Source organism: Caloenas nicobarica, chromosome 1 (assembly GCF_036013445.1).
Source record: "Caloenas nicobarica isolate bCalNic1 chromosome 1, bCalNic1.hap1, whole genome shotgun sequence".
Lineage (NCBI taxonomy): Eukaryota > Metazoa > Chordata > Aves > Columbiformes > Columbidae > Caloenas > Caloenas nicobarica.
The window spans coordinates 40,921,613-40,948,739 of NC_088245.1; the positions used below are offsets into that span (position 1 = coordinate 40,921,613).

The window sequence follows — 27,127 nt, forward strand, 5'->3', positions numbered from 1 at the left end:
TGCAGTAAGAAGGGTGGGAAGCATGCATCTGGCAAACAAACATTTCCGTACCAGGCTGTGCAAAGAATCTGTGTGCTTAACACATGCAGAGGTTCCCTAAGAGTCAAACACAGTCATTTTTTTCAGTGTCCTCAAGGTCTTGCTGCTTTAAAAGTAGATACCAAGTCTAGCATATCTCCGTAGTGTGGGCAAATTGCAGTAGAATAGAGTTCACTTTATTGATTTGAGAGCATATCGAATTTCATAGTAAACCCCACACCTTTCATTTATTCATTTATATTTTATGACTGTAAGTCTTATGTGTTTGCCTTCAGAATATCTGTAGCAATGCAGGAAGGAGAGGACTTAGAACACTTGTGGTTTACCTAGTTTCTTGAGCAGGGCCTGCAATTTCTCATCCTCACTGAGCCTCTAATGAGACGTGATCCCTGCCTGTCTGCCTTAGCAGCAGACGCAAGCCGCAGAACAAGAGGGCATGGTCTGTTAAGAAAATTGCTCGGTTCAATGTCATGTAGGTCTTCCAAATCTCACTCCATTGTGTGAATGGTGGTGCGTGTTTGATTCTGAAAGCTGTTTAAAGGAGACAGCTGATTTGATTTAATTTATCAAGGTGAGTTTTATCAGTGTTTAAATCTTCACACAACAGTAGGGAGGGAGGAAGGTTATGTTAGTTTGTGTGTTGTAAAGAGTATATCTTAGAATGCATGCCAAAGTTGATATATGACAGGACAGTCTGTTTTAATTACATGTTTAAAGTGGCAAAGGTGTTTAAACATTTTTAATTGTGAAACACCTGGCTTAAAATTTAGCATTGCTGTTTCACCAGATCTTAGTTTTTCATCATCTGTAAGCAACACCCTATAAGCCACAAGTATTGAAGAATAGCCTTATAAAATAGGGGGTTTTAATTATACAGTGTATATTGTATCTCTGTAGTACTGTCATGGCAAGTCCTGACTTTATTGTTGTCTACAGTGGAATCTTGATAACCTTAAGTACAACCATGATCTGTAACACTGTAGTTCTAATTCCTTCCTTTGTATACATACAATCCTCCATGATTTATGGAATGTCTCTTAAAAGTGTGAGAACATGATGCAACACAATTACACATTTTGTACTGGATATCCATGATACATAATAGTAGATAACAGCTAGGGATCAGCAGCTTTGTGCGTATAATAAGTCTTTTGAGAACGGACTGAGTACACTGAAAAATGTTTTCGACTGATCATTAGAACCAAAGCATAAGCTTAGAAATACTGTATTGTAACAAAAGGATCACATATCTGTGCTTTTCCAGACTTGAAGAATTACTTGCCTGATGATTATGTCTGTAGTAGATCTGTTTGTCTGGAGAGCATATACTATTACCACTGTTCCCATAAAACTTCTGTGACTGCAGACTAAAATTTTGCTCCCTCCTTGGTTCCAAGTATATTTGGACACATCTCAGCAGTATTTGATCTTGAACTTGGTCATACTTCTGAGTGGCAAGGAGTTGATGAGGATCTTCAAGACTCTTGTTGAAGGCTGAGTGACTGGTTTAACCCAGGAAAACTCAGCGACCTTTGAGCTGTTGATTTCCAAAGAATTACTGGGGGTGGGTCACCATTTCTTGAAGCCTTGCTGTTAAATCTCATCAGTCCTCGGTTGAAGGCATAATGTTTGAATGCTAATAAACTATGTTAACTAGCTGTTGCCCCATGTAAGAGGGAAGAAAAATTGCTTCATGTGATAAAAGCTGTATATCAGATATAATACTGAATCATTCTCCGATTTTGTGCTGTAAGAGAACTCGAGATAAAATTATAGTAGTGATACCTTCATCACCCAGAGAGTAGGTTTCTACTGACAGATTATGGCCTTTTGAAAGGGAAAAAAAAACCAAAACCACCCAACCAAAAAACTAGATCCAGGCATTCATTCCATAGTCAAAAGAAAAGCATGCTTTGTAATTTAAAACGTAAATCAAAAACCTGTTTTTCATTCTGCCAGCTCTTTGTCAGCCTTCACTGCATGTTGTTATTTTGGTGCAAAGTAAAAGTTTTGTGGTTTGTTCATTGGCTGTTTAAAAAAAAACAAAACAAAACAACAAAAACCAACAAACAAAAACCACAAAAACCCCCAACCAACTGAAACCAAAAAGCTGCTGGGCTGAAATATGAATTACACAATTTTTTCATTTAATTTCTTCATCAACACTGTAACAACGAAGTCTCCTTTTCTAATACAGGGTTCACTGTGAAGTGAACTTGCAAATGTTTTTGCTGCATCTTGATTTGTTTTGTCTTATGTAGAAAACAGTATTCTTTCTCCAAAGCAAAAGTATTTTTTTTCAGTTGTATCTGTGTCAGATTCTGAAACTGAATTTAAAAGGGAGTTTTTGCAGGAGTTCAGAGCTTGTCACCTTTGCGGTCTTTTCAGTAGGTTAACAGGAATTTTAAAAAAATCTCACTCCTATCATTCAAATCTGCAAATCTGGTAGCGCATCGAAGCGAATCAACTTTGGTATGTTTTAAAAAGTACGGCTGCCTTTCACACTAAAACAACTGTTACAGATTGGTGTCTTGTAATAGTTATGGTAATTGGGAAGAGTAAATAATTGTAAAGGAGGAATGTTTGTAGCAGGTCAAGTGTGGACATGTTAAGTTGTAAGATCGCTGAAGTACTTGGTTAAGTGATGACTACAATATAGTTCGCTGAAAACATTCACTTTGGACTCATAAAGGTGATTGCTTTTGAGAACGGATATTGAGTTTGTAAAAAAATCAGTATTTCGTTTCCTTAATTACTGGAATACATGATTGAATGTTAAGATGTAGCTTCCTCTTCCTTTCATTTATGGGGTCTGAATTACTATTTGAATTGTGTCTCAGCTTGATATTACTTGTTAATTTTGTAAAAGTGCTGAAGAATATCACACTCAGACCTGTCTTCTCTAAGGAAAGTTACCAGACATGAAAAACAGAATTTTACTGAAAATCACTTGAGAACTGTTTTCTGTGTTTGGAGGAAGCCCAACTTAGTGTCTTTATGAAATTGCTGCCTGAAATTTAGTGTGGCCTTTGCAGGAGTGAGCATGACTGAGGCTTTATAGTATTATGTTGGTGAGCAAGTGCTGTGCAGTTCACATCACATTTGGAGTGTTATGTCGTTTTTCTAATGGAGTGCTCCTTAATGGCAAGAGCCATTTATTCTTCGTACTGCTGACTCGTCCTGTGACTTTGAACACAGGTTATTTATTCTTTGCTTGGGTTTACTCATGTGTGGAATTAAGTTTTACATACTTCTTAGTGTTGTTGTAATGCTTAATTAATATTTATAAAGACCTTCGACATCCTGTGATGAAAGGAGCTGTGCAAGTGTTCAGTAGTGGTATTATTTTATTAGTGAAAATACAGGAGGAGTCAGGAGGTTGCCAGTTTTTAATTCCGAGTGAGCAATGGAGTCATTCTGTAACCTTGAGCAGGTCATGCAGTCTCTTGTTTTGTAACACATCCTGGGAAAGCTCTGTGTTGTGCAGCATGTGTTCCTTCCCTCCCACAAGTCATTCTAAATAAAGGGAGGATGGGAGGAAAAAAAAAAAAGACAAGTGTACAACTTCACTGAGCTGCTAAACATAGCTGGTGGTACTTAAGGAAATACATCATTGCAAGTAGCAGAGGGTGAGAAGGTAGTGGATATAACAGTTGCATTTTAAAGTCAGCATGAGAACTTGAACATGTGTTAGCTACTCGTAGACCAGACTGAATTTTGCCTGTTGCAGATCTCTTTCTCATTTAAGTTCAGTATACGCTGTGCTTAACTGCAACTCTACTGTGAAGTGAGTGTATATAACCTTTATTGCATTCTAAGAACTCACTCGCTAATCCGTGGTGTTTAGCTGGTAAACAAGTTCTTACTTTAGACTGAGTACCGTTGGTATTTGAGCTCTGTGATTGCCAAGATTGATAATCGGCTCGTATAGCATCTAGTATTTGGCTGTTACATAACAATATACATATCAGGCTCTTGTGTGGTTTTTCCCTCATCTGACAGAGGAAGGTTATGATTATACTCTGTCATTAAAATTACAATATACTGGTGAACTTTTGAAAAGTATACATCTGTTTAAGACTTAGCCAGCTAACCATTTGTCTAATTACATAAGGCACAGTAGCATTAAATGAAATTATTTGCCATGCTTCATTTATGCAAATACAGGGTTTCGGGTTTTCGTTTCATGTAAGATGCTGCATCTGTGTTTTACTGATTGCACAAAATACATAAATATGATTTAAAACAAGGGGCTTAAAAACTTTTTTGAAGTACTTTGTGAAGGAACCAGCTTGCACAGTGAATTGTGAGGCATAGCTGAACGGAAGTGCTGGTTTGTGCGTGTGCATTATGGTGGATTCAGATTGAAAGCACCTGGATCTTTCTCCTGCTGTATTGCAGTCTGGTTGTACAGCTTGTTCCTGGGGGCTTTTTACTTGCCTTTAGTCCTGCTTCAGCTCTCAGCTCAACTGGCGTAAGGATGGAAAGGAATAGTGTTTGTCTTTACCAAGGATAAACAATGGCTTGTAGTCTGCAAAACCAGCAATTAGGAAAAAAAGATTCTTCGTATAATCCTGGTTATAAGCCTTAATTTATGGAGCAAGCTTAGTAGTAATGGAATACCAAGAATTTACCTGCCCAAGCCCAGCTGAATATACTGGACACACAGAGATTTGTTTGAAGACAGTAATTTGGCAAGATTTATACAGTGTTTCCCAGACCTGCAAAATATGTTACTTAATTTTCTTTCTACCTTTAATTTAGACTTCCTGATATGGATCATGACAGTGCTGAAACTTTGTAACTGAATATTTGCAGGAAGTAGCTGAATGAATTTTCTTACCTGTTAAAAATAAATATTGCCTCAGGCAATAACTGGAGTAGAAAATACAAACTTTAAATGCCTTTGCCAAGAAAATCTGAGCAAGCTGTTAAGAGTTGTTTTTTTTAATGTATTAGAAGTTCAAGTAACCTTAACTTGCTGGTTCTTCCAGTTTGGTCTACAACAGATGAAGAATAACTTTGTATGGAAAACCTTGTTCTTAACTTCCCACTGATAAAATTAAATACATTCTTGCTTTAGTATTTTGATTTAGTATAATTAAAATAATGACTTACAGTTTGATAAATGTTATTTTCATTACTACAGTGCCCTGAAGCACTGTATATGGAAAATTTTACATACCTCCAGATCTGTATAATATTGTAATGTGCTTGTCAGGCTATTAATTCACTTGCATAAAGTGTTTTGGTTTTTATAGCAAGTGAATTTAGAGTGTTTCTTTGGAAACTGAATAGAAGTAAACAATCAGATCATTTATAAAATGAGGTATAAATTATGTCATTCTGATGTTGTGAGGGTATCCTTAAAATATCTCTGGGCAGGTACAATTCCAAGTACCTCATCATTCAGTAGCAGCTGCTTTTAAGCAGCATGTTACTGTCTGGTTTGGGATGGTGGGTGGGTGGATGGTTGGTGGTTTTTCGTTGGGGGTTTTTTTGTGGTTGTTGTGGTGAGGTTTTTTGTTGGTTGAGTGGTGGTGGTGGTTTTTATTTTGTTTTTTAGTAATTTGACTGTCACTCCATAGAAACTGCTTCACTCCTACACATATTTCAGGGTTTTTTCTGGATCCTTCCTGAAGTGCCACACCATGAAAGTTAAGAAAACCTCCAATATTTTAAAGTGTGTTAAACTACAGCAATAACACTGTAATATGGTATTATCTAATGTTTTCTTTATTCCCACCTTCCCCTAAAATTGTGTCCTGTATCTTCAGATCTTTACCAGGCTGACTTTTAGGTCTCTGTTTTTCTTTATGACTGAGAAGCACAAATATAAAAATAACATTTATTTGATTATGACTGACAAAGTTTGTTTTAAATGTAACTACTACTGTTGTCAAAGATTCTGTATGATCCAGTTTCTTACTGTCTATATGGCCTGTGCTGATGCCACAAATGATGCTCTGGCAGAAAATGTTTCATTTAATTAAACTCTATTATACTTTTTTCAGTATTCTATCTGAAACGTCACATTCCGACATTGAAACAAACGTCGTAATTGTTTTGCGTACTGTGGCATAGTAACCATAGCAAATAGATTCATTTCTTGGGACTTCTTTTAGTGTTAAAAATAATTCTATTATTGGCATTTAAGACAGAAATTTGTAATTTAAGATACAGAGCTGCTTTTGTTAAAATTAAGTTTACACCTAGTCAGGAGATAGCATTTGCTTTTTAACTACAGTCAGAAGATTAACAGTAAACAGGTGGAGTTTTTTATAGCACTTCTCATACATACCTACAAGAATGCATTATGAAGGTGGCAGTAATGCTCATCAGCTTCACTTGTGTCACAATTTGTAACCAGTTCAGAGCCCCAGTGAGGCACTGGTAAAGCTGCCAGTAGAGCTTGGAACGTGACTTGTGGAGACCATCTGGGCCGCAAAATGCAGTGGTGGACTGATCCAGGCACTTGAAGTGGGGGGCGGCTAATTTAGGGGTTTCTGCTGCAGAGTCTGCTCACTGGGCCTCTAAGTACAGAAATACTTGCTCATTCTCCTCTGAGGTAATACATTTATTTAAAAATCATTCCAGAGCTGGATTGCCAGAGTCAGTGAGTTTGTTATGGTCAGTGATGCAAAGTCCACTGGCAGCTTAGACAGTATGGTGTTCTGTGGGAGTCAGTATCGGGACTGATAATGTTCAATATCTGTATTAATGACCTGGTCAGTGGGATGTTATGTACCCTCAGCACATTTGCAGGTGATCCTCAAGTGAGCTGAGTGGTTGACACCTCTGGTGGGTAAGATGGCTGTTCAGGGGCAACTCAGTAGCCTGGAGAAAATGGTCTGACAGAAACCTCTTGAAATTCAGCACATGTAAATGGAAAATACTACACCTGTGGCAAAATAACCCTGTGCTACAGCATAGGTTAAGCATCAACTGACCAGAAAAGGTAGCTCTGCAGAAGAAACACTCAAAGGTCCTGACAAAGAAGAAGTTGAATGCGGGTCAGCAGAGTGTCCGTGCTGTTAAGAAAACAGCCACGTGCTGGGCTGTATTAGCAAGGGTTTGGCCAGTGGGTCAAGAGAAGTGATTCTTTTCAACACCTGAGTGTCTGCCTTTGACATGCTGTCTCCAGTTGTGGCTCTCATGCGGGAAAGACACCGACGTATTAAATGGCCACTCAGATGATTAGTGTTCTGAAGCACATCTTGCATAAGGAGAGGCTGAGAGAACTGGCTTTCTTCAGCCTTAGAAATAGAAGGCCTCAGCCTTCTATACTTAGAGTAATGGTACTCTGTCTTCAGCTGACTAATGGGAGGGTGTAGAGAGCCAGACTCTTCCTGGAGGTGGTCCTGGTCCACAGTCATAAAACAGGAGACAGCAAACACAAGTTGCAGAAAAGAAATTCTGAATAGATATTGGGAGAGGCAGATACGACGGGTGTAGTAAAAAAAACCCAACCAACCAAACAATGAAATAAGCTCTCCACAGTGGTATGTCTCCGTCATTGGAGATGCTCAGAACGTGACTAGGTCCTTAGCAACCTGCTTGGTGATGGTTCTACTTTGAGTGTGGGGTTAGACCAAGACTCCAGGTGACTTCCAGAGGTCACTTCAATCAGAATTACTTGTGATTGTCATGGTGAGACTAGTAAGAGTATCTAGTGCAGAAAGTGTGGCTTAATTCCTAAAGATGAATTAGTTAATAAAAAACACCAAAAAACCCCCACAAAAACCAGACACACCAACTGCCCCCCTCCCCAAGAAAAGAAACAACAACAACAACAAAAAAACCCCCACCACATCATGGAAAGGACTGTCTAGGGAAAATGTTTTGTGCAACTTTTCTTCTATTAGTTTTCAAATGAAAGGATTTTTTTTCTCCTGACATAGACACCATTAGAGATTATAAAACTGGTAGAGTTTACATCTCTTAATCTTCTAATACAAAGCAATACTGGCAACTACTTGTGCGTACTGCACTTGCAGACTAATAAGCAATCCTTTAACTGACATCTGGCGCTTTTCCCAGATAGCCTGCATTCATTTCAAAGCCCCTGTTGTGTGGCAAAGGAGGACTCTTGAGGTATTTCTGTACGGACAGTGAGGTAGGTAAAATGTTCTTTTTGGATGGTGTAGTAAAAAGAAGTGTCTCGCATGCAAAAGCAAGTTCAGCAGCAGCTCCCTCAAAGTGATGCAGCTGTCCAGAGCTGTGATATCCACCCCCCCCACACTCCAATCATTGCAGAAATGAAAGGACTTCACATAATGGAAGATACAGAGAAATATTTTGCCAGGTAGTCTTTCTTATTTCCTGAAATTATGGCTTCAGGGAGAATTAGAGCTTGAAAGAGTATATATTACCAGGATAAATCGTTTGTAGTGGAACAGAGATCTCAACTGTACTTCTTGAGGAATGCCAGCTCCTCACTTGTCAAAAATCTGACTTGTTTCTCTCTAAGCCTGTAGCAGGCAGGTTCTTTATTGAGATTTTATTGTGGTAGCTGTCATTCTTTTAGTCTTCCATGTTTTGTTATGCATTTGTTTCTTTATGTATTTTTTGTGGCTTTCAGAACCACAATAGCATTTTTCCTGGTAAACAGTTGTAGATAATGGAGCTTTCTACACATGTGAATAGTTTTTAGAGGAAAATAAGGTTATGTGATAATCACACAAAACCTTGAAGTCTTGAATAGAACTGTGTCTGGCTGAGTGAATGTTCTGATACGATAAATTACTGGGCATCTTAATTACAGGCAGATTTCTAACTGAATGTTTTGCCGTTCTTGGGCTATTTTTGACATTTCACAATTCTCTAAACACGCTTTATCTGTGTCTTTGGTATGCATGAGTGCGCATGCTCCAAAATAATAATTACTGATCTGTAAGAGCTCTGAAGCATTTGGAGACTGAAACAGGAGAAAGCTCATTTAGTTCTTATGTTCTAGAACTTGGGCCGTCACTCTCCATTTTCTTAAAACTTTCCTTTTTAGCAGCTATGGCTAACATTTGAAAATTTTAGATTGTACCTGGAATTCATTCTTTGAATGTATATAAGTGATACAGCTGGAAAGAGTAATTCTCTGAAAGGAGTGCAAGCAAGAAATATGGAATATTAAAAACATTTCGGTTCTTGGTTTTTTTACACAATCCGAGGTTTTCTTATTAAAAGGAGACTATTAAAACTGAAATTAATCCCTTCCCCCCCAAACCAGTTACTGAAGTGTTGAGAACAAACCTCCTTATTTATGAGCATTTATTGTTGCATTGTAGGCCTTATACTGTCAAGTTCTTTAAAGTAAACAGCCCTTTATGGTTGAAGTTTTTTTCCTTCTATTATGTAAATAATTGTGCATATTATATATATATATATAAAAAAAATACTCCACAAAGAATTAATCTTACTCTGTTAACAAGTTTAATAGCAGTCTATGAGGAGTCTTTCTCTAGAAAAGTGTACTTTTAGCAAAGTCAGTATGCCAGTGTTTTAAAGTTGATTATTTTCTACAGCAACTCCAAATTACTGATGTTTTGCTGCGATAAAGGCGTATCAGTTGTTCCAGATATGCTATTTAAAGTAAGCAAACTTCTTGCTGTGACGCTGTTTTGGTGTTCAGCCAAAGAGAAGAGAAAAGCAGCTTACTCTAACTCCTTGACGAGCAATAATCTTTTGCCTTTTGAAAACGCTGCTTTACACAGCATTCGTAAAAACACACTTTCTAAAGTCTTTTTGTTTAATATGTGGTGAAGTGTATCTTGTGTGTGTATAAAAGCCTCAGCTTGCCCTTGGGGGGCAGGTGTGTGACACACTTCCTTGTGTTGTGTGTTATGCTATGTACATATGTTACAAATATGAAAGTTTTAATTTCACACTCTACTGAAGGGCTGAGTTCTGATACCTTGTTTTTCACTTTCATTCAGAAAGTGGGTGACAATCGTCCTTTTACTAACTGGCCATAGTTTATCCCTTATTTGACATTGCAGTTGTTCAACGATGCTGTAAACTTAAGTCTTTTTTTCAAGTGAACTGTTAGTTTTCTTTATTTTCATCCTTGAAATATTTATATTCTGGATCTTCACGGCCGCTATTCTGAAGGATCCGTTTTTTTTCCTTGTAAACATGAGAATTCATTTGGCCTAAAATAATTTCATATTCCATTTTTGTCAGTTCTCCCTAAAGACTGACTTTCTGAATGGCTATGCCCTATTGCACTGGCTTTTGTATGGCTTACGTCTGTCTCATTTATGCATGCAAACATTGCTTAACAATGTGGCCGTGGTGGCGTGCATTTTAACTTTTTTTAAATATAAAAGCAATTTTTAATTTTTTGATCAGCGAGATCATTTACTCTTTTATGTAGCTTAGTCTGGTGGAAGTTAATTTTACCTTTAGGAATTTAGGATCTGTCAGCTCTGGGATTTATCCCATGCTGTGTTACGTCTTGCTTCTGTTTGATGTTCTGTTTAAATGTGCTGGAGCACACTTGCGCGTTTGAACACGCCATACTCTCCTATTGCTGTCGAAATAATGGAGCATGTCTGTTTTGTGGGATATGTTGAATGAAAGTAAATGTAAAAACATAAAGATTTCTATACTCCGGTAGCAGTGAATTTAGTTTTGCTTCATTTTTAGTCTCTGACATCCAGCTTCCTGATACAATTCAAAAGCTTTCATCCACCTTGAGCGTTTGAAGTAGTAGGACTGCCAGTGTTCTTTGCTTGCACATTAAGGTGCAAGAACTCATTTGGGAGTTTGTAGTATGCTTTTTCTTCATTGCTTATGACTCTTAGTTATAATCAGCTTATACTTTTTAATGTGTTTATATATAAATACTTTTTTTTGGCTAGAGGATTGTACCAGTAACGCCCCTGTTACAGTTAGGAGAATTGCACAGATGCAGGTGACAATGCAAGGGTCCCATATGCAGAGTATAGGGCAAAGGACTTAATATAGTCCAGAGGAAACATTCTCCTTAATATATTAGAACAATGTAGGAGTTGGTTTCAAAAGAAAATGCGCTCACTTTTGCTAGTAGATCTTTCTATGATACAGTTTATATTGGGTGCTGTGTGGAGAGGTGTTGCGATGCAATAAGGTGCGGTTTCATTCAGATGCAACTGATTTAACATGTTGCTTTGAAAGGAGAAGATTCTTTGCTGCTTGTGTGCGCTATTTCTGGTGTTCATCTTCTAATACGCTAAGCTAATTGTTTACTAAATGGGGGGAGTGGTCCAGGTGAGTTACTGTCAGTTGAATTTGCTTGCCATACAATCAGCTGAGTTTCCAGAGAAGGTTCAAGCAAGGGGAAGGTCAGGGACAGAGCTTGATGAAAAGGAATAAAGTGGAAGAAAATTAAACCTACTTCTCCAGTGGTGGCATTAAACTGTTCATGAAATAGCACTGTTGAACACAGCTTACTTTTCTCAAAGAGATTTCATCCCTGTGTCATCTGAGAGGAGCTTTATGCCTTAGAAGGATACCTGACCTTGAGCTTGTTATAATGGTGTCTTGTGATGCCTCTGAGACACTAATGTGTGATGCCTAATTCTGCTGATATCCAGGCTGTATAACTTGTCAGAAATTTATGATAATGAGAAAACTGTCAGAAATGCGGAGAAGCTTAGATGTGTGTAGTTAGAGTTCACTGGAAAGTCATCTTGCTTTAAGTCTGGACTGAAGTTGGATACCTTACTGTAGATTAAATTTCTGATTTAGTCTCTGAAGTTTTGAGTCTTTTTTTGTCTATTTCTAAGTGATCAGAAATATATTTGTGGCCTGATATTTTGGATCACTAGGGGCCTGTCTGTAAGAAAGAGTTAGTAAATTGCTCAAGTGTTGCCTCTAAGTGAGACTGGTCTGTGCATGCAAATCATTATCTTATGATGGCCTTTGGCTCTGGCTAGTTATGGCTAAAGCCTTTAGGGAAAATTTAACAGGTGTTAATGAGACCTTGTAACTATACAGATAAAAGTTTATTCTGTCAAAGTGCTGCTGAGCCTACAAGTGTAGTTTTGGATTCTCCTGTAGTCTGGAAGAAGATATAAGAATTGGCTCACAATTTGGAAGCAGATTTGTAAATCATCCTATGGTTATTACAGTGCAAAAAACAGCATGCACCTATAGAAGTTTACTGTCACTCCTCTATTGTGTTACAGTACAGCTAAACCAAGTTAACTGTACTGAAAGTAAGTAAAGCATGGGGTCAAGAGTTGGGAAGATGACTCACAACACTGGTATCTAGTCCACATCTTCATGTGTGAAGAACTTCCAAACAGTATTAGATTGTTGTCCTGTAGCCCTGTGGAAGTAACTGGGAGTTGCATACGGTAGGGTGCCACTCCTGATTTTCTAGGAACTTTAATTTCTTACATTTTGCTTACATTTTTTGTGCAGTTTTAGTTTGAGAGTGACTTTATAGGGTTATGGGGGTTTTGTGTAGACTAATACTCTGTGTGGCGTTTTATCTCTCCCTATCAAAGTGTGTTGCCAGCAGATAGTGTGGAATATGTAATACGTCATCTTGTTTCACGGTTCAGTTTGTGATAGCAAGAACTTCGAAGGCAACTTCTGTCCTCTACCCATGCCTCAAGCCTGTGAGAATAAGTTTTTATTTAGAAATTTCTGGGAAAATTAATATTAGGATGTGTGACATTTTCCAGAAATTGGTAAATTATTTTGGGGAGGGCACACTTCTTGAATACCTTTTTTTTTTCTTTTTTTTTTTCTTTTTTTCCCTTGAAATGGCTATCTGTTATAATAACTTGGACTTCACAAGTATTTTCTGTTACTTCTCTAGTTAACTAGCTAAAAAACCTCTTCTCTGAAATGATTGCTTTTGTCTTAGCCAGAAGAGATTGTTATAAGAATTTCATAAGGCGTTGAGTGTGCAGCATCATAGCTACTGGGTTTGTTTGGTTTGGTTTTGGTCTTTTATAAAATAAAATTTTGGATTATAACCTATAGTTTCTTTTCATTTGTAAGCTGTTAATATGCCTTACTTTGAATACTCAGAATTAAAGTCTGTAATAGACTTTTAAAATACTTTTCAGTAATGTTGAATTCTAAGATTTTTTTTTTTTTTTTTTTTTTTAGGAAACATAAATGCAATTAGGTCAGATTTTTAAGATCAATACATGCTTTCTTGAAGAAAGCTGAAGTAAAAAGCTGGCTGCTGATGGCTGTTCAGCAAACTTCCTCTGCAGGATTGTGGTGTGTCCGTGTTCCCATTACTATGTGCTGGTAACAAAAACCGGAACCACAACCCATTGTATTACTCTAAATCCACTCATTTGGAGTTCATGGATTTTCTCCCCATGTTGATCTTGTCAATGTAAGCAGCTGGTCTCTGGATTGTACGTGATGGACCCCCCTGGTTTCTCTGACCAGGCCAAGAAGAATTATCTTTTTACCTAATGAGAGAAGATTAATAGTCAGTGTGGTCTTCTGAATTAATTTATGAGGTACTTGAAAGCTGTGTTTATGTTAAATTTATCAGAACACCTAACACTCCAAGTTAACTTTGTGTTTACAAGCTTTTTGCATACAACTGAAAAGGGAAACCTTTGATCGTAAAACTTGAAATATTAGTGAAGTGCATCAGAGTGAAAGTGGGAAGGTGGCAAGTGTGATTCTCAGAATGGCAATAAGCTGTTTCCCCACTAATTCAGTGAACTTTCTAGTGGTACATTATTAGCTTGTCTATGGCATCAATGATTACTCTGTCATTTGGAGAGTATGACTTCATACTTCCTACATATTTGTGAGGTTTCAGTTATGTCTTGTCAGGAACTTCATGGTCTTGTAGCTGTGATGCAGCCCAAGTGTTCAGATGGATCCCTTCTGTATCAGTAGAACTTAACTGTGTGCTTAACATGAATTGAAACCTAAATTACCAAGTACTGATTGTTGCTATGTTATAGTTGTTGATTATGTGCCCAATGGAATATTAAGTGCACATTTCTACTAAAAGAGCAGAAGAAGGGGAGGTCACCATGCAAAACAAAGGTTTCTCTGCATCCTCAGTACCACTTGTCCGTATGTCTCTGAAAACAAGGCAGCAGCAGCAGCAGTCACCCTGTCCTGAACTTACCACAAAGACAAATGACCACAACTAGATGTTTACTTCTGGACTATGGATCTTTTGTCCTTGGCTCCTTTTATTGCTAGTGCTCTATGTCGTTATAAGCCGTAGCTTCAGCTTTGATTGTGAATATGACCTTTTTCTCATTATTTTCCATTCCCTGCTCTTCTGCTTGCAAAACTAAGGAAGGTGCTTTTAACTGGGAGGCTGGCTGTGTGCCAAGCAGTTACTGGAAGTCATTTTGTATTTTGATCTTACCCTTTTTCAGCAGCTGTTTTAAGACAGCTCTTAAACTTTTGCCTGCTGCAAGGATGTTTTTTGGAAATAATGTATTTGTAACTGGCACTGCAGCCCAAAAGGCACATGTAGCTTGACAGTATGAACGTAGTAAACATAATTTGAGGTTATAGTAACTTTGAAAGATGAGAGTGTCACTGGAGAGCTTTTTCATATTGCATACAATCTGTAGCTCAAAGAAGATGGAAAATTTTATCTGGGTGCTGTGACAGACAATGCAAAGTATACTGGCCTCCCCAATGCGTCACATCTTGTGCTGTTAGTAAAACAACCTGCTGGGCTTTTCTTTGCCAAGGTTTAGGGCTGGGAAGTGTGCTTTGACATTTTACAGAGAAAAGAGCAAGAACCGACCTGGTTTAAGCAATACCAGCCAGAGTGCATGAAACGCTGTGCCGTATGATGTGGAATGCTTGCCTGAAACTTTGTTGAGTGCAGACTGCACTTGCCATTATTTATGAATTGCATTTGGTAATAACCTCAGAATGTTGTTACTAAGGTCTCATCTTACCCTTATGCATTTTCTCCATCCATTAAGAAGGAGAGCCTAACTTCAGGAAACAAGGGAAACGTTTTATTACTGTGTGTAGAACCTTTGCTCTTTGAGAGAATTCCATGAAGTCCTCAATCAGGAAGCTGTTAATACATAACATTTCAAAATATTTTTGTGGAAATTGATTCGTTATGTAAATGTCTCTTTGTACACTGGATTGGCAGTATCTACTGAAAATGCAAACAAAAATATTACCTATACCATAGAAATGCAATGGAAGAAAAACTGAATGATGTGACAGCAAAGCCAACTCAACTCTAATCTTTTTAAACTGTGACCAAAAAAGCTCTTTGATTTGTGCATAAATATAAGAAATAGCTCAGTACTAGTATAAACTCCTGTTTTGTTTATAAAGCTGTTCTATTTTTCATGAAATCTTTTTCTGAAAGATCATGGATTATACTTGCTAGTTGTTTCCCATTTGTAAAGTACACGTCTCTGGTCCTACCGTTTATCTGTCCGATCATCTTTTTGCATTAATTATCTTTGTCATAATCGTTTCCTATAAGAAGGAATTGCTTCAAGCGAGGTGAAAACTTGGCCTTAAATTTAGCCTTAAGGAAGTGGAGAGAATTGGTTAATGAAAATGTGGTTCACCATAGAAACAGCTCAGCCAATGGTACATATGCGGAAAATTAACTATTTTCTGGTACTTTCATATTTGATACGAAACATAGCAACAAGATGATAGCTTGACAACAGTAGCAGCTGCACGTATTTTTCTTCCTTTTTTGAAAGAATGTTCTTGTGGAAAAAATGGATTCCCTGCAAAGTAATTTATATTACAAGTTTCATCACAAAAATTCTGTGGGTGGGTACAATAGGCTAGAAATTAAATTTGTGATTTGTATAATAAATGATGGTTTTGATTTGGTATGACACTTCTAGTCTCTTAGAAGTGACACAGCTACAGGCAATAGAATAATCTCTTCCCCTTGTGAAGATAAATGTTGTATCAGACCAAAGGATCTTATATTAAATTACAACTTCCCTTTTTTTACCATATGAGAAGATTCATGAAACTGTTCATTAAATAAAAGCACAACCCAATTAAAAGGGTACTTTGGCCAAAATGTCTTGAAGATATTTTCTAATATCAGACATGTAGTTAATTTGTATAGGGTACTGCCGTAAGAGGCTTGATCCAAATAAAGGAATTTTCCTTCATGCAGCAAGTGGTGTGATTGTGGCCACACTGAGCTAGAAGGTGCTTTTCTTATGTCAGTTGGACTGAAACCATCAAATGCAAATGAAGTATCATAATAAGAGGAATCTAGTATCTCAACTGCCTTTTTTTAGGGAAGAGGGGTATAGTACATCTGACTCATCTTATAGATCTTGATTGTGCTCATATTGTTGGTTTTCATGTTTTGGCAGAGAGAAGGAGCAAGAAAGGGAAGAACAGTTAATGGAAGACAAGAAAAGGAAGAAGGAGGATAAGAAAAAGAAGGAATCTGCTCAGAAGGTAGGGTTTTTGATGTATTTGAAGTCTTTTATCCAACTGGAACATAAATAGTATTTGGGATGGTAAGATGTTAAACTGTATTTGAGCTTAAAAACTTTATTGTTTAGAGTGATGCTTCATTAAACACTATTTTTGCATCATTTTTATGGAATTTAAGTGTTTAAGTTACAAATTTCCTCTCCTTAGTGTGTCATGTGAAGTAAAAGAAGTTTTTTGATATAAAGTATTAAAAGTAAGTTATTGAACATGAGTCTCTTTATCTGTGCAGCTCCTAAGGTTTTGAGGTGTTTGGGTTTGGAAATGCTGCCAGCTTTTGCAATTCTTGCAGTAAAATTGACTAAATATTTTCTAGAGCAAGATGATACTTTTTTTTTTTTTGGCAAGTCCTCAGGGAAGTTTATATTAAATATTTACCACTGAAGGTTCTCTTTGTTTCGTGCTAAGTATCACTTAGGTTTTACATTTTCTGTAGCCAGTAGCACTTTTGCCGAAGTTTACCAGTTTGAACTGTGGAGCATTTATAAGTCACTGTGAATTGTTCTTGCTCAGAAAAATGGGTTTGAACACTTGGTGTATTAGGAGATCTCTATTTTGATGAAAATCTAGTAGGTGGTTCTAGGCGTTAACTTAGCATATGAACATGAGTCTCTTGCAGCTTTATCCATGCTTTTTACTGGTAAAATCCCTTCTGTGTCATTCTGGGCTTCCTAGTATAAGACAGATGTAGCCGTCCTGGGACGTGTCCAGGAAAAGGCCCCTGAAATGATAAGGGAGTGGAGTACCTGACAAATGAGGGGAGGCTGAGAGAGCTGGGACCATTCAGCCTGGAGAAGAGAAAGCTCAGGGGATGATGTCGGTCAGTGTGTATGAATACCTTGTGGAAGGGAGCAATGAAGATGGAGGCAGGCTCTTCTCAGTGGTGCCCAGGGACAAGGCACAGGGCATTGTGCACAAATTGAAATACAGGAAATTCCACTTAATCATGAAAAGACTTTATTGTGCGTGTGTGTGGCTGGGCAACCACTGGAACAGGTTTCCCAGAGAGGTTGTGGTGCCTTCATCATTTTGATTGGAAAAGACCTTTAAGATCATCGAGCCCAACCATTAACTGTCAAGTTCACCTCTGGACCATGTCCGTAAGAACCTCATCTTCAGAGATGCTCAAAAATTAGTTGGACACTGCCCTGTGCAGTCTGGTTTTTGATGACTTTGCTTTGAGCTGGGAAGACTCTTGGAAGCAGGTGGGGAACAGATGTGGGAACTGTGGGCTAGATCTTAAGAGGCTGTCCCTTCCAGCCTCACTGATTATGTGAAACTGAGAGCAGAAGGCTTTACTTTCAGTAGTCTGTTTTTCAGTTACTTCAGTAACAACAGATCCTGCGAAAGATCAGATATTACTCTGTGTTAGATTCTGTAGGTTTCTGCTGAGAACAGCCAGCACTGATTTCAGTTAAATTTTGGCCTATCCAGGGCCTTTTTAAATCTGGCTTTTTCACCAATTTGAGTCTATCGGTTTTAAATCAGATAAAGTGGTGCGTTTCTGGTTTTATCCAGCCATTGTGTTGATACATCCCCAGCAATACTGCAAAAGATCAGTAGCTACAGAATAAGATTTCTTCAGTGTCTTTTTGCCTCAGTGTTGCTGCTGTTTAATGTTCAAGTACAAAAAGTATGTGTAGGAACCAGGAGGAGCAGACTCCGGTAAATAAAGACTAATGACTTGAGAATTATATGCTGATATTCAATGATACAAGAGAAACTGGAAAGGATTGTATTGAAAATCTTGGTAACAGTGCTGTGAGTATTCACTGAGGGATTGGTGCTTTGAATACAAAAGAGATTTGCCAGCTTCCCTGTGTGGTCCCTCACCTAAGTTATTCAGTATGAATGAATGTTGATATTTTGCCAAATCTTGGGAAGTGTAAACACTAAATAAGTTAATCTCCTAACTAAATAAGTTAATCTCCTAGAGACCAAACTTAACAGTAATACTTGGAGATATCTAGGAATAGCAAAGCAGGCAGCTGCAAGGACAGAACATAAGAGTGTGTGTGTGTGTCTGCATGTGTGTTTTCATTCTTAGTGACTATGGTGGTGTTCAGCAAATAAGCAATAGTGATTTGAGGGTAGCTTTTTTTTTAGGCAGAATTTGTATAACTTGAAACAACTCTTTCTGCCTGGATCTTCTGAAACTTAAAAAATTTTTTTAAAAAAATCACTTAAACAGCGGTTATACAAGCAAAATCACAGACTAAATTCCTGTGATTGGTGTCCCAGGGGCTGTTTGGCAGCTTGTCAGGAGGCTGAGTTGGACTCTACCTTCCCGTTCACTGTAGCTGCTCCAGCCCTGCTGGTGCTTATAGGCTGCCCACAGAGGTGACAGCTGTAAATCTGAGACAGTGTCACATTTTCTTAGTCTTTGTGTACTAGAGCTGAAAAAAAATACAAAAGCAAATTGTTTTGACTAGGAGAGAGATGCAGTATAGACAGAAGTATTTTTCTTTTTCCTAAAGCAAACTGCAGTTATCATGTAGAATTCTTTAAAGATTTAGTGACATGGGGTTCTTCCAAGTAGACAAGTTACTGATTTACTAAACGTATTTGCTGTTGACTGTAGTAGACCTATCAGCATTACCAGATTGGATTCACGAATTATTTCTCCCCCTTTTTCTTTTCCTCTAGTAGTGGAGCTTCAGAGTCACTTAAGTGCTTAACAGAAGTGTTTATCTGTGTTACAGTAGACAATATAATTTGACACATAAGGGATTTTTTTTTTAAAGTAAGGTGAAAATTGATGTCTGGCTTGGTACAGATAAGTTTTGGTACAGGTGCATTTTTAGTGTCTTGGAGACTTTTGGATTACATAATTCTGTGAAGTTACAGTGTGTAAGATTTTGTATTATAATGAATGTTCCACTTTGCATATTGCAGTGTTCATCTTTGCAAAAGTAAATGATGCCATAGCAATTCAGAGCAGTTTGTCTCTTTATTCTTTACCATACAAAGGAGTTCTGGCTTAGTTGGTTTAAACAATAAACTGTTTTTTACTTGTGCTTTCATTATTCTATACTGTCACTGTGTACCTTCCAGAATTATGGACTAGTTCAGCAATTTCATTTAAGAATAGGTGTCATAGAGCCTGACACATGATGATCTTTACGGTTTTTTTCATTATTGTGTGGTGGAACTCATGATCAACAGATTCAAAACATGCTACAATACACATGGTTCCAGAGAATATCCCAGTGGTATGTTCGTCTCTACTGTAGCTTGATATCTACTATGCTGAAAGAGTGTAGAAGTACAGCAAAACCACGTATTGAACATGTTGGCCAGCATGATGGCTCACTTCGGTAATCGGCTTCTTATTGCATCCAAGAGACTTTGAAGTCTGGTGCTTTATAGGTATTGCTGGTGCTTTTGGTAATTGTGGCAATGAATCCAGTAAGGTTTAGGATTTCTTCTCCCTGGAAGAGATGTCATGGGAAAGGTGGTTTGGGAAGATGGCAGAGACAGACTGCTACCCTCACCTCACTCGTATGGGAGCTCTATTGTGAGGCCAAACAGTCCGCTGTAAGGATACTGTCATAGAAGGAAGTTTTTTGTTAAACTTTGATACTTCACCTCCAAAATCTGAAAGAACTGTGGTCCTATAGCACTTCATTTGGGCTTTGGAAGTCCATGGTGGGGATGAGGAAGGGGGTGAATACTAAAAGTCATAGCGAGTGAAGTAATTACTGTTTCTGCCAGGGACTTTTGCATCAGGCAAAGGTGTTACAGGAGCTGTAGTACTTTTGAAAACTTCATATATGTGACTAGGAGTACCATTTAGACTTGTAGCTCATCCGCTGATAATTTTCATGCAACAAATGTTGATCTTGTTGCTAAGAAACTAAAGTTGTGATTTAGCGCAGCCTGTTCAATGTTTCTTTTGAGGTTCTTAAAACTGTATTTACATTCTTGCTCTTAATTTGCAGGTCACAGATCAAAAAACCAAAGGTAAGAATCTTTGATCCTAAAGAGTATTTTTAATTGACTTGAGCCAGGACTTGGATTTTAATCAAAACTGTTTAAAAAGTAAGGGGATTTATGAGTCAAGAATGAAATACTGAAAATGTGTATTCAGAAGAAGTAAAAGCTGAGGTGATTGAAATAGAGAACCTAAACCAATCCGTGTTGTCAGCATCAGAATAGCTGAAGAGGGAATAAGGATTGTGGAAGAAATAGGTTAGCTGAAATATTTAGCCTTTCAGTTTTGGAGAGATTTTAAACAAGTAACCGAAAACTGAAACCACTTGTGTAAATGGAATGAAAGACACGGAAAGTACTGCTTATGGTGAGGTACCAAAATGAGTGAGAATGACTTGTCTATGGAAACCTAAGGAGAAGTTCAAGCACCTAAAAGTCCAACAGATAAAGCAGGACTGATGAGTGAGCATCTTGAAAGTCAAGCTTATTTAGCTGATCTAAAAATGTGTTTAATCTTGATTTGCATGTCAGTTTTCTAAAAATTATCTGGGGAAATTATCATTGTTGACAAGAGAACTGAGATAGTAACTTGATTTTACAGTTAACAGTACCCTTTTTTGGGTTTTGGGCAATGAAGCCTATATAGAGAAATCAGAAAACCCTAATCAAAATAAAATGTGGGGGGATAATGCAGTCTTGTTGCCAAGCCAGAGAGACTGGCTTGCTTCATCTCACTTTTGTAAGAGGAAAAGTTTTACTGATTATGTTCACTTTGCTGGTGACGCGTTTCTGGACATCCCTTTCGTGTATTAACCAACAATGTTGATCATTGTTGTCTTAGCAATTATACCTTCTAGGTGTCTGGCTGGGAATTGCTTTTTCTTCAAAAAAAGCATATGGATAACATGAGTAAGTGGTCACAAGTATAGAGTGTGTTAGGCAAATTTTGTGATGGTGTTAGTTCCTCTAGGATTTGTTGTTTTCTTCTTTTCCAATGCATAATGACCCTTGGAAGCATCTTGCCCTTGCTTATAGGGGCACCTGGTGAGCAGCTGGGAAACTTTAGACAAGCCCGATGCAAATGCTGTATGTAGGACTGCCTTTGGGGTCAGACTCAACTGCCTTATTTGAGAGCAGTATACAGAACTCAGCTTTGTTAACTCTGAATCCAAGAGGAGGTTTGTTCTTTTTTTTTTTTTTTTTCCTTTTCTTTTTTGTTTTGGCAGTGGCCCTGTAGCTTAGTAAGCAGGTGAAAACTTGGGATCTGATTTCAGATGTGCCATAAGGGTGATGTGTAACAGTCCAAAAAACAGTTGAAGATCAGGGAGCAGAGCAGGGGGGGAAACCAGTTATATTTGACTGCTTATATTTTAAAACCACTCATTGCCCAGTGTGGTGTTCTTTGCCAACTCTACGTTTCCAAGAAATTTGGGGCTTAGAGCAAAATACTTGCTGGGGTACAGAGTTGTATGTGAAACCACGAGGTTTGCCGCTATTGCTTATTCCTGCTTCTTTAATTAAATTGTTCTTTGATAAGGTTGAAGTTGCACAGTAATTTTGAGAAGAATTAAATCATGAAAGGAAAGAGTCACAGTGAGTTCTTGCAGCTAGCACAGGTTTAAGTGGAAAAATTTCTGATTTTCATTCTTCCTGTTTTTCAGTGCCCGAAGTGACGAAACCAAGTTTAAGCCAACCAGTGGCTGCCAGCCCAATTGGCAACTCTCCATCGCCACCAGTCAATGGTGGCAACAATGCCAAAAGGGTGGCAGTGCCGAACGGACAACCGCCAAGCGCCGCCCGCTACATGCCTCGGGAGGTGCCGCCGCGATTCCGTTGCCAGCAGGACCACAAAGTGTTACTGAAACGTGGGCAGCCCCCTCCGCCATCCTGTATGCTCCTTGGGGGTGGAGCAGGGCCTCCTCCCCCAGCAGCACCAGGAGCAAACACAAACAACGCACAACCAGTGACAGGAGCACTGCTGCAGACCGACAGTGGGACTGCAACAGGCAAGTAATAATAATATTAATGGACATCTCTGTGTGCATGGCAGAAAAGGTATCACTACAACTGTGCATAAGCATATAATTGTATAACAAATCTCCTCAGATTACTTTTGGGGAGCTTGCTTCTACTATTTTAGCACAAAGACTTTTCTTTTGCTGTTAGTGACAACGGATGCAACTTTTACTACTAGATGGAACAAGAAAGAGGTTTGGTGGTTTGTTTTGGTTTTTTTAGAACGTATTTTTGGTAGTTTGAGTCGAATGCTGTAATGCTCTTAAGACCACAGCAAGTTAAACACAATGCATAGATAAACAGCATTTTGTGTTTTACATTAAGTAGTTCTTAATAGCTCTTTAGGTTTCTTTGACATTAATTTCTTATCTTGTCACTTTTTTATATGATGTGGTAAAACAGATATGTAGATACCAGGTCTGCCAATGGCAGGTGTCTGTCACTTCTCATCTGGATGAAAGAAAGAAGGGTCCTTTTGCTCCTGACTTTTTTAAGTAGTTACCTTGTTATTCTCTTTACATAAGCCTTTTGTAAAAGTGGTGACTATCTTGTTTTTTCTTTTCTGTTCACTTTAATTGCAGAAGATAAGTTGATTTTAAGATTAAGTATTTTACAAGCATGAGGAGGATATGGCTGCTCCAAAATTTTTTAGACCCTTGGGAATTGCAATTGTTGCAATATTTCTGTCTGAAGTTATGATTGTGGAACAAACAAAATTCCACTCAAGACATCTATCTGCCTTCTAAAGAAAGACTTAGGTGATCTGAGAAGTCAAGGACAACATCAGTTCTAACAATAAGAGTGTTTAAAAAAAGAAATAATAAATGCTTGGAAGTGAAAAGAAGAAAATAATGATACTACTATATCTGAGTTTGCCTTTGAAAACCATGCCAGATTAAAGGGATGGGGTTTTTTAGCACAGTCTTGGAGAGCATAAGCTTTTTATAGTTCTCTATGGTTCAGGGGGAAAAAAAAAAAAAAGAAAGAGGTGACTTGGAACTCCAGCATCAAGTAAACTAGATGGGATGTCTGCCTTTATTAAAAAGGATGCTAGGAAAACGAATAATTCTCTTTGGTTTGTGGTTTCAGTACTTGAATTCCTTTGTAGCAGATCCCTCTTTGACAGTTTATTTCTCTTGTTGTCTTTGTTCCCTATTTAATAAGGAGAGAAAGTGAATTTCAAACTATAATGGCAAAGTTTTAGCTAATCAGTTTGAAAACAGATCTCTTATAGGTGGCTGATTTTGATGAAACCCCTGAAAGATGAAGGGGGCAGAGGGAACAACCCCCAAATTTTTCAACTATATATAAAGTCCTAGCATTATGTCATCACTGGTGTACCTTGTAGGAGACTGACAAAGGAGACTATGGTAGTGAAGTTTCCAAAATTCATCATAAGCAGCATGTTTTTGCTGTTGGATGTACTATATGAGGACCATTTTGAAGTATTTCAGAGAGTCTTTTAAGTTCTGTGTAATTAATTTGACACTTAATATTTGTTTTTCTGAGAGTGGAATTTGATTTTGAGTTCTCATATTTTTGCATTTAGTTTAATGGTGCATTAACAGCTAGCATGGTTTTGTTTTATTGATTGTGGCAACTTTCTGTACCAATGGTTAGTTGCTTTATCCTGATGAAAGGTGTGAGTATTACAAAGAAAGATGTGGGTCCTTCAGACCTGCCTCACCTCATCCAAAGTTCTGGGCTGGCAACCTGACTTGGATTAGAATTAACCCAGCGTGTTTTTTAAAGCTGATTTCAGTCTGAGTGATCTACCAGTTCAGCTCACTGAAGATCAGTGGGAACATACGTTCTAGTATGAGAGAGTGGGTGTGCCAGAGGAGTGGGAATGAGCATTGGACAAGAGAAAGGCTGGGGCCATCACTGAGCGTGCTCCATCAAACTGCTTGTGGAAGTATGGGATTGCTGTGTGTCTCAGACATCGTTAATCCCATCTGAGATCCTGACTGTTTACAAAATGCTTTTCAGATTGGGCCCAATTCTGTCAGGCATTTATGCACTGATAACTGTGATTAACTCTCATCCCACGTGAAAAAAAAGCAGGTTCCCAAAGGGGAAAATAATATAGCCTACCTACTCCTTTGTATTTTTATATTCACCAGATAGCTAAAAATGTTGTTGGCAAGGCTCTAATACAAAAAGTCACTACATAATCCTTCTTTATGTGGATCTTTTTCCACCAGAATGGAAATGCTTCTGTAAGATGGCAAAACTCAAGTTCCTGAAAGATTACACCAAATGTACAAGTGCCTTGTAGCAATACAGGAGGTTGTGGTGGAGGGTGGCGTATATAATTCTTCCAGTACCAATGAGATTCAGGATGTGCAAGACAATTTTGGAAAACAAAGCTTAAGTTTTATTGGTGAAAGTTTTTCAATAGTTACAATACCCTGTAAGGATCACCATCTCTTAACAGCAAAACTGCATCTTTGTTTCAGGACTCCATTCCAATACTCCATTTTAATACTTTCACTTATCTCAGTTTCATACTTTCATCCTTAAAAGTAGTAATTTGCTAGTAACTTTTTTCATTGTAGTCAGATCAGAAACTTGTTTATCTTCAGCCGATAGGAATAGTCTAAGAGCCCTTACTCATTATCCTAAGACAAAACCATAAATTGCCAAAATTTTACTGCTGCTGTTAAACGTAGCGAGAGGAAGCTGGTTTTATAAAACATTGAATTGTGTCCTAGTACACTACATTAGGAAGCATCCCAATCTTGATACTTTTAGAATGTCTTCACAGAAACGAAATGTGAAATGCTCTGTTAAAGTCACCTATGTGAAGGTCTTGCTAAGTGTATAGCTGCCTGTACATCCTTCATTTGCTGAATCATTGCTAAGTCCAAAAGATGGCAACCTTACAGTCTTTTGAACTTGCCTTTCGTTGTCCTCCTTAAGCTATTCCTGTGATCCCTAATCAGAAAGTTTTTAAATTGGGGGGGGGGAGGGGAGGGTTACTCAGTGTACTAAAAAGGTAGCCAGATATAAATATCAGTAGAGTTGCGCTTCCTTGCTATTGTGAAGTTTGTACTTGAGGTTAAGGCAACAGAAGGAACAGAATGTGCATGGGAACTGCTTGGTCTCTTGGATCTTGGTGGCTAAGGTTTAATGGATGAAGAGACTTTTGTTCATCGGTATTCAAAGCTTGCAAGAGAGTTCTAACCTTGCTGTGAAGTCTGGATCTTTCCTGGTGGCACTCACTGAAGGGGGCATCTGGAAGCGTTCAGTGGATGTTCGTTGGTTAAGCTAATGAACTGACAGCCTGAGGCAGGCACTGAAAGCTGATCTGTTAATTTTCTATTAAAGTATTAGCAACCAGAAATTGTCGTGTTCATTTTGGAATATATAACATAGGTATTTGGGGGGGGGGGGGGGGGATCACTTTTCTAAGGTGATTATGCCTTATTTTCATGGATGCTGTCATTTGAGCCAGTATTGGTAGTACCAGTGTGTATTCAGATATGAATACTGATGCAGATGTTACTATGAACTTTACGCTCTGCAAAATAAGTTAAACTAGTTGGGTGGGATAACTGAATAAGACCAGTATATTTAGGGTTCAGTACATGGTTTTGTAAATGGGAGAGTGTTTAGTCTTCGTCGCTGGGAATTTGTGGTGCGGGCAGTTTAGGGTGCCTTGTTATTAAAAATACATAGAAAAATAAGTGGAACCCTATATAGCGAACAATACTGAAGTACTAAGAGACTTAAATTATTTAGAGGATCAGAGGTAGTTATGTGGATGGCTAGGGAATCACGGCAGACGTTTTGATGATAGAGTATCTGCATGTATGTAGACATCATGCTGCCAGCAGTGACACAGGCTTCATCCATTGTGGCACTGTGTTAATTTATGTCTGCTTTAAAACTGTTCAAATATCTTGTCTATGTGAAGTCATACCACATGGTACATAACAATGGTTTGCTACAGATGAAAGAAAGGGGCCCTATTCGTCGTTGTTCATCCTGCTAATTTCCTTATAGTGACTCCAAAGCTCGTTGAACTTGCAGGTTACCCCGTACAATGCGCTACACCAGCAAAACCTAACCAAATAGAAGTGGACAGTTTTGTGTTGAGTTAGTGAACATAGTTGACTTAGTTGAAGAGCTTGACTGCTATCAGAACTGAACTTAAAGATATTTGAAGCTGTAGGGCAGACTTCTTCAGCTTTTTATTTTGATTAGATGCTTTTTGTCTTCAATCATTTATCTTTTGATCTGTAATAAATTGTAGTTCCTTTGAGTCAGTTGAGTAGCAGACCAACAGCTGACTTCATGTACACGCACATGCGTATGAATGTGTGCACATAATACACATTCTTGTTCTATGCATAGTGTGATTTTAAATGTGTATTTGAAGAGTCTACAACCAAAATCAGTAATGACGATACAGGTTCATTAACAGGGTTATAATTATTATGTTGAAATTAGAGCTGGACTGTTAACAGAAGTAGTGAGTGAACGGTGAACTCAAATCCCCATAAAATGCTTGTAGGGAGTTTACTGGAAGAAATTTTTTAGTATTTTCAATGGTGTTTTCTAGCCTGATGTTATTCCAAGGCAACTTTGTTACACAATTGAGGGAGGGGTTCTTATTAATGAAAACGGTAATCGGTGGTATCAAAAATGTTATGTTCAGTGCTTGATTATTAATGACCTTTTTGGGTGTGGGTGTGTT

The 27,127-nt window shown here is 38.0% G+C and overlaps 1 protein-coding gene across 6 annotated transcripts in view; it reads left to right on the plus strand.

The window, feature by feature from the left end:
• TNRC6B (trinucleotide repeat containing adaptor 6B) overlaps positions 1–27,127 on the plus strand; it is a 132,349-nt gene that overhangs the window by 72,304 nt on the left and 32,918 nt on the right. For 4 of the 6 annotated variants that reach the window (XM_065634670.1, XM_065634708.1, XM_065634678.1 and 1 more), the window contains 3 exons: positions 16,353–16,440; positions 20,418–20,439; positions 22,071–22,415. In XM_065634670.1, the coding sequence (XP_065490742.1) occupies positions 16,353–16,440; positions 20,418–20,439; positions 22,071–22,415 (455 nt within the window). Of the gene's footprint in view, positions 1–13,440; positions 13,509–16,352; positions 16,441–20,417; positions 20,440–22,070; positions 22,416–27,127 lie in introns of those variants that run through there. The other 2 variants (XM_065634699.1, XM_065634718.1) reach the window with 2 other exon arrangements.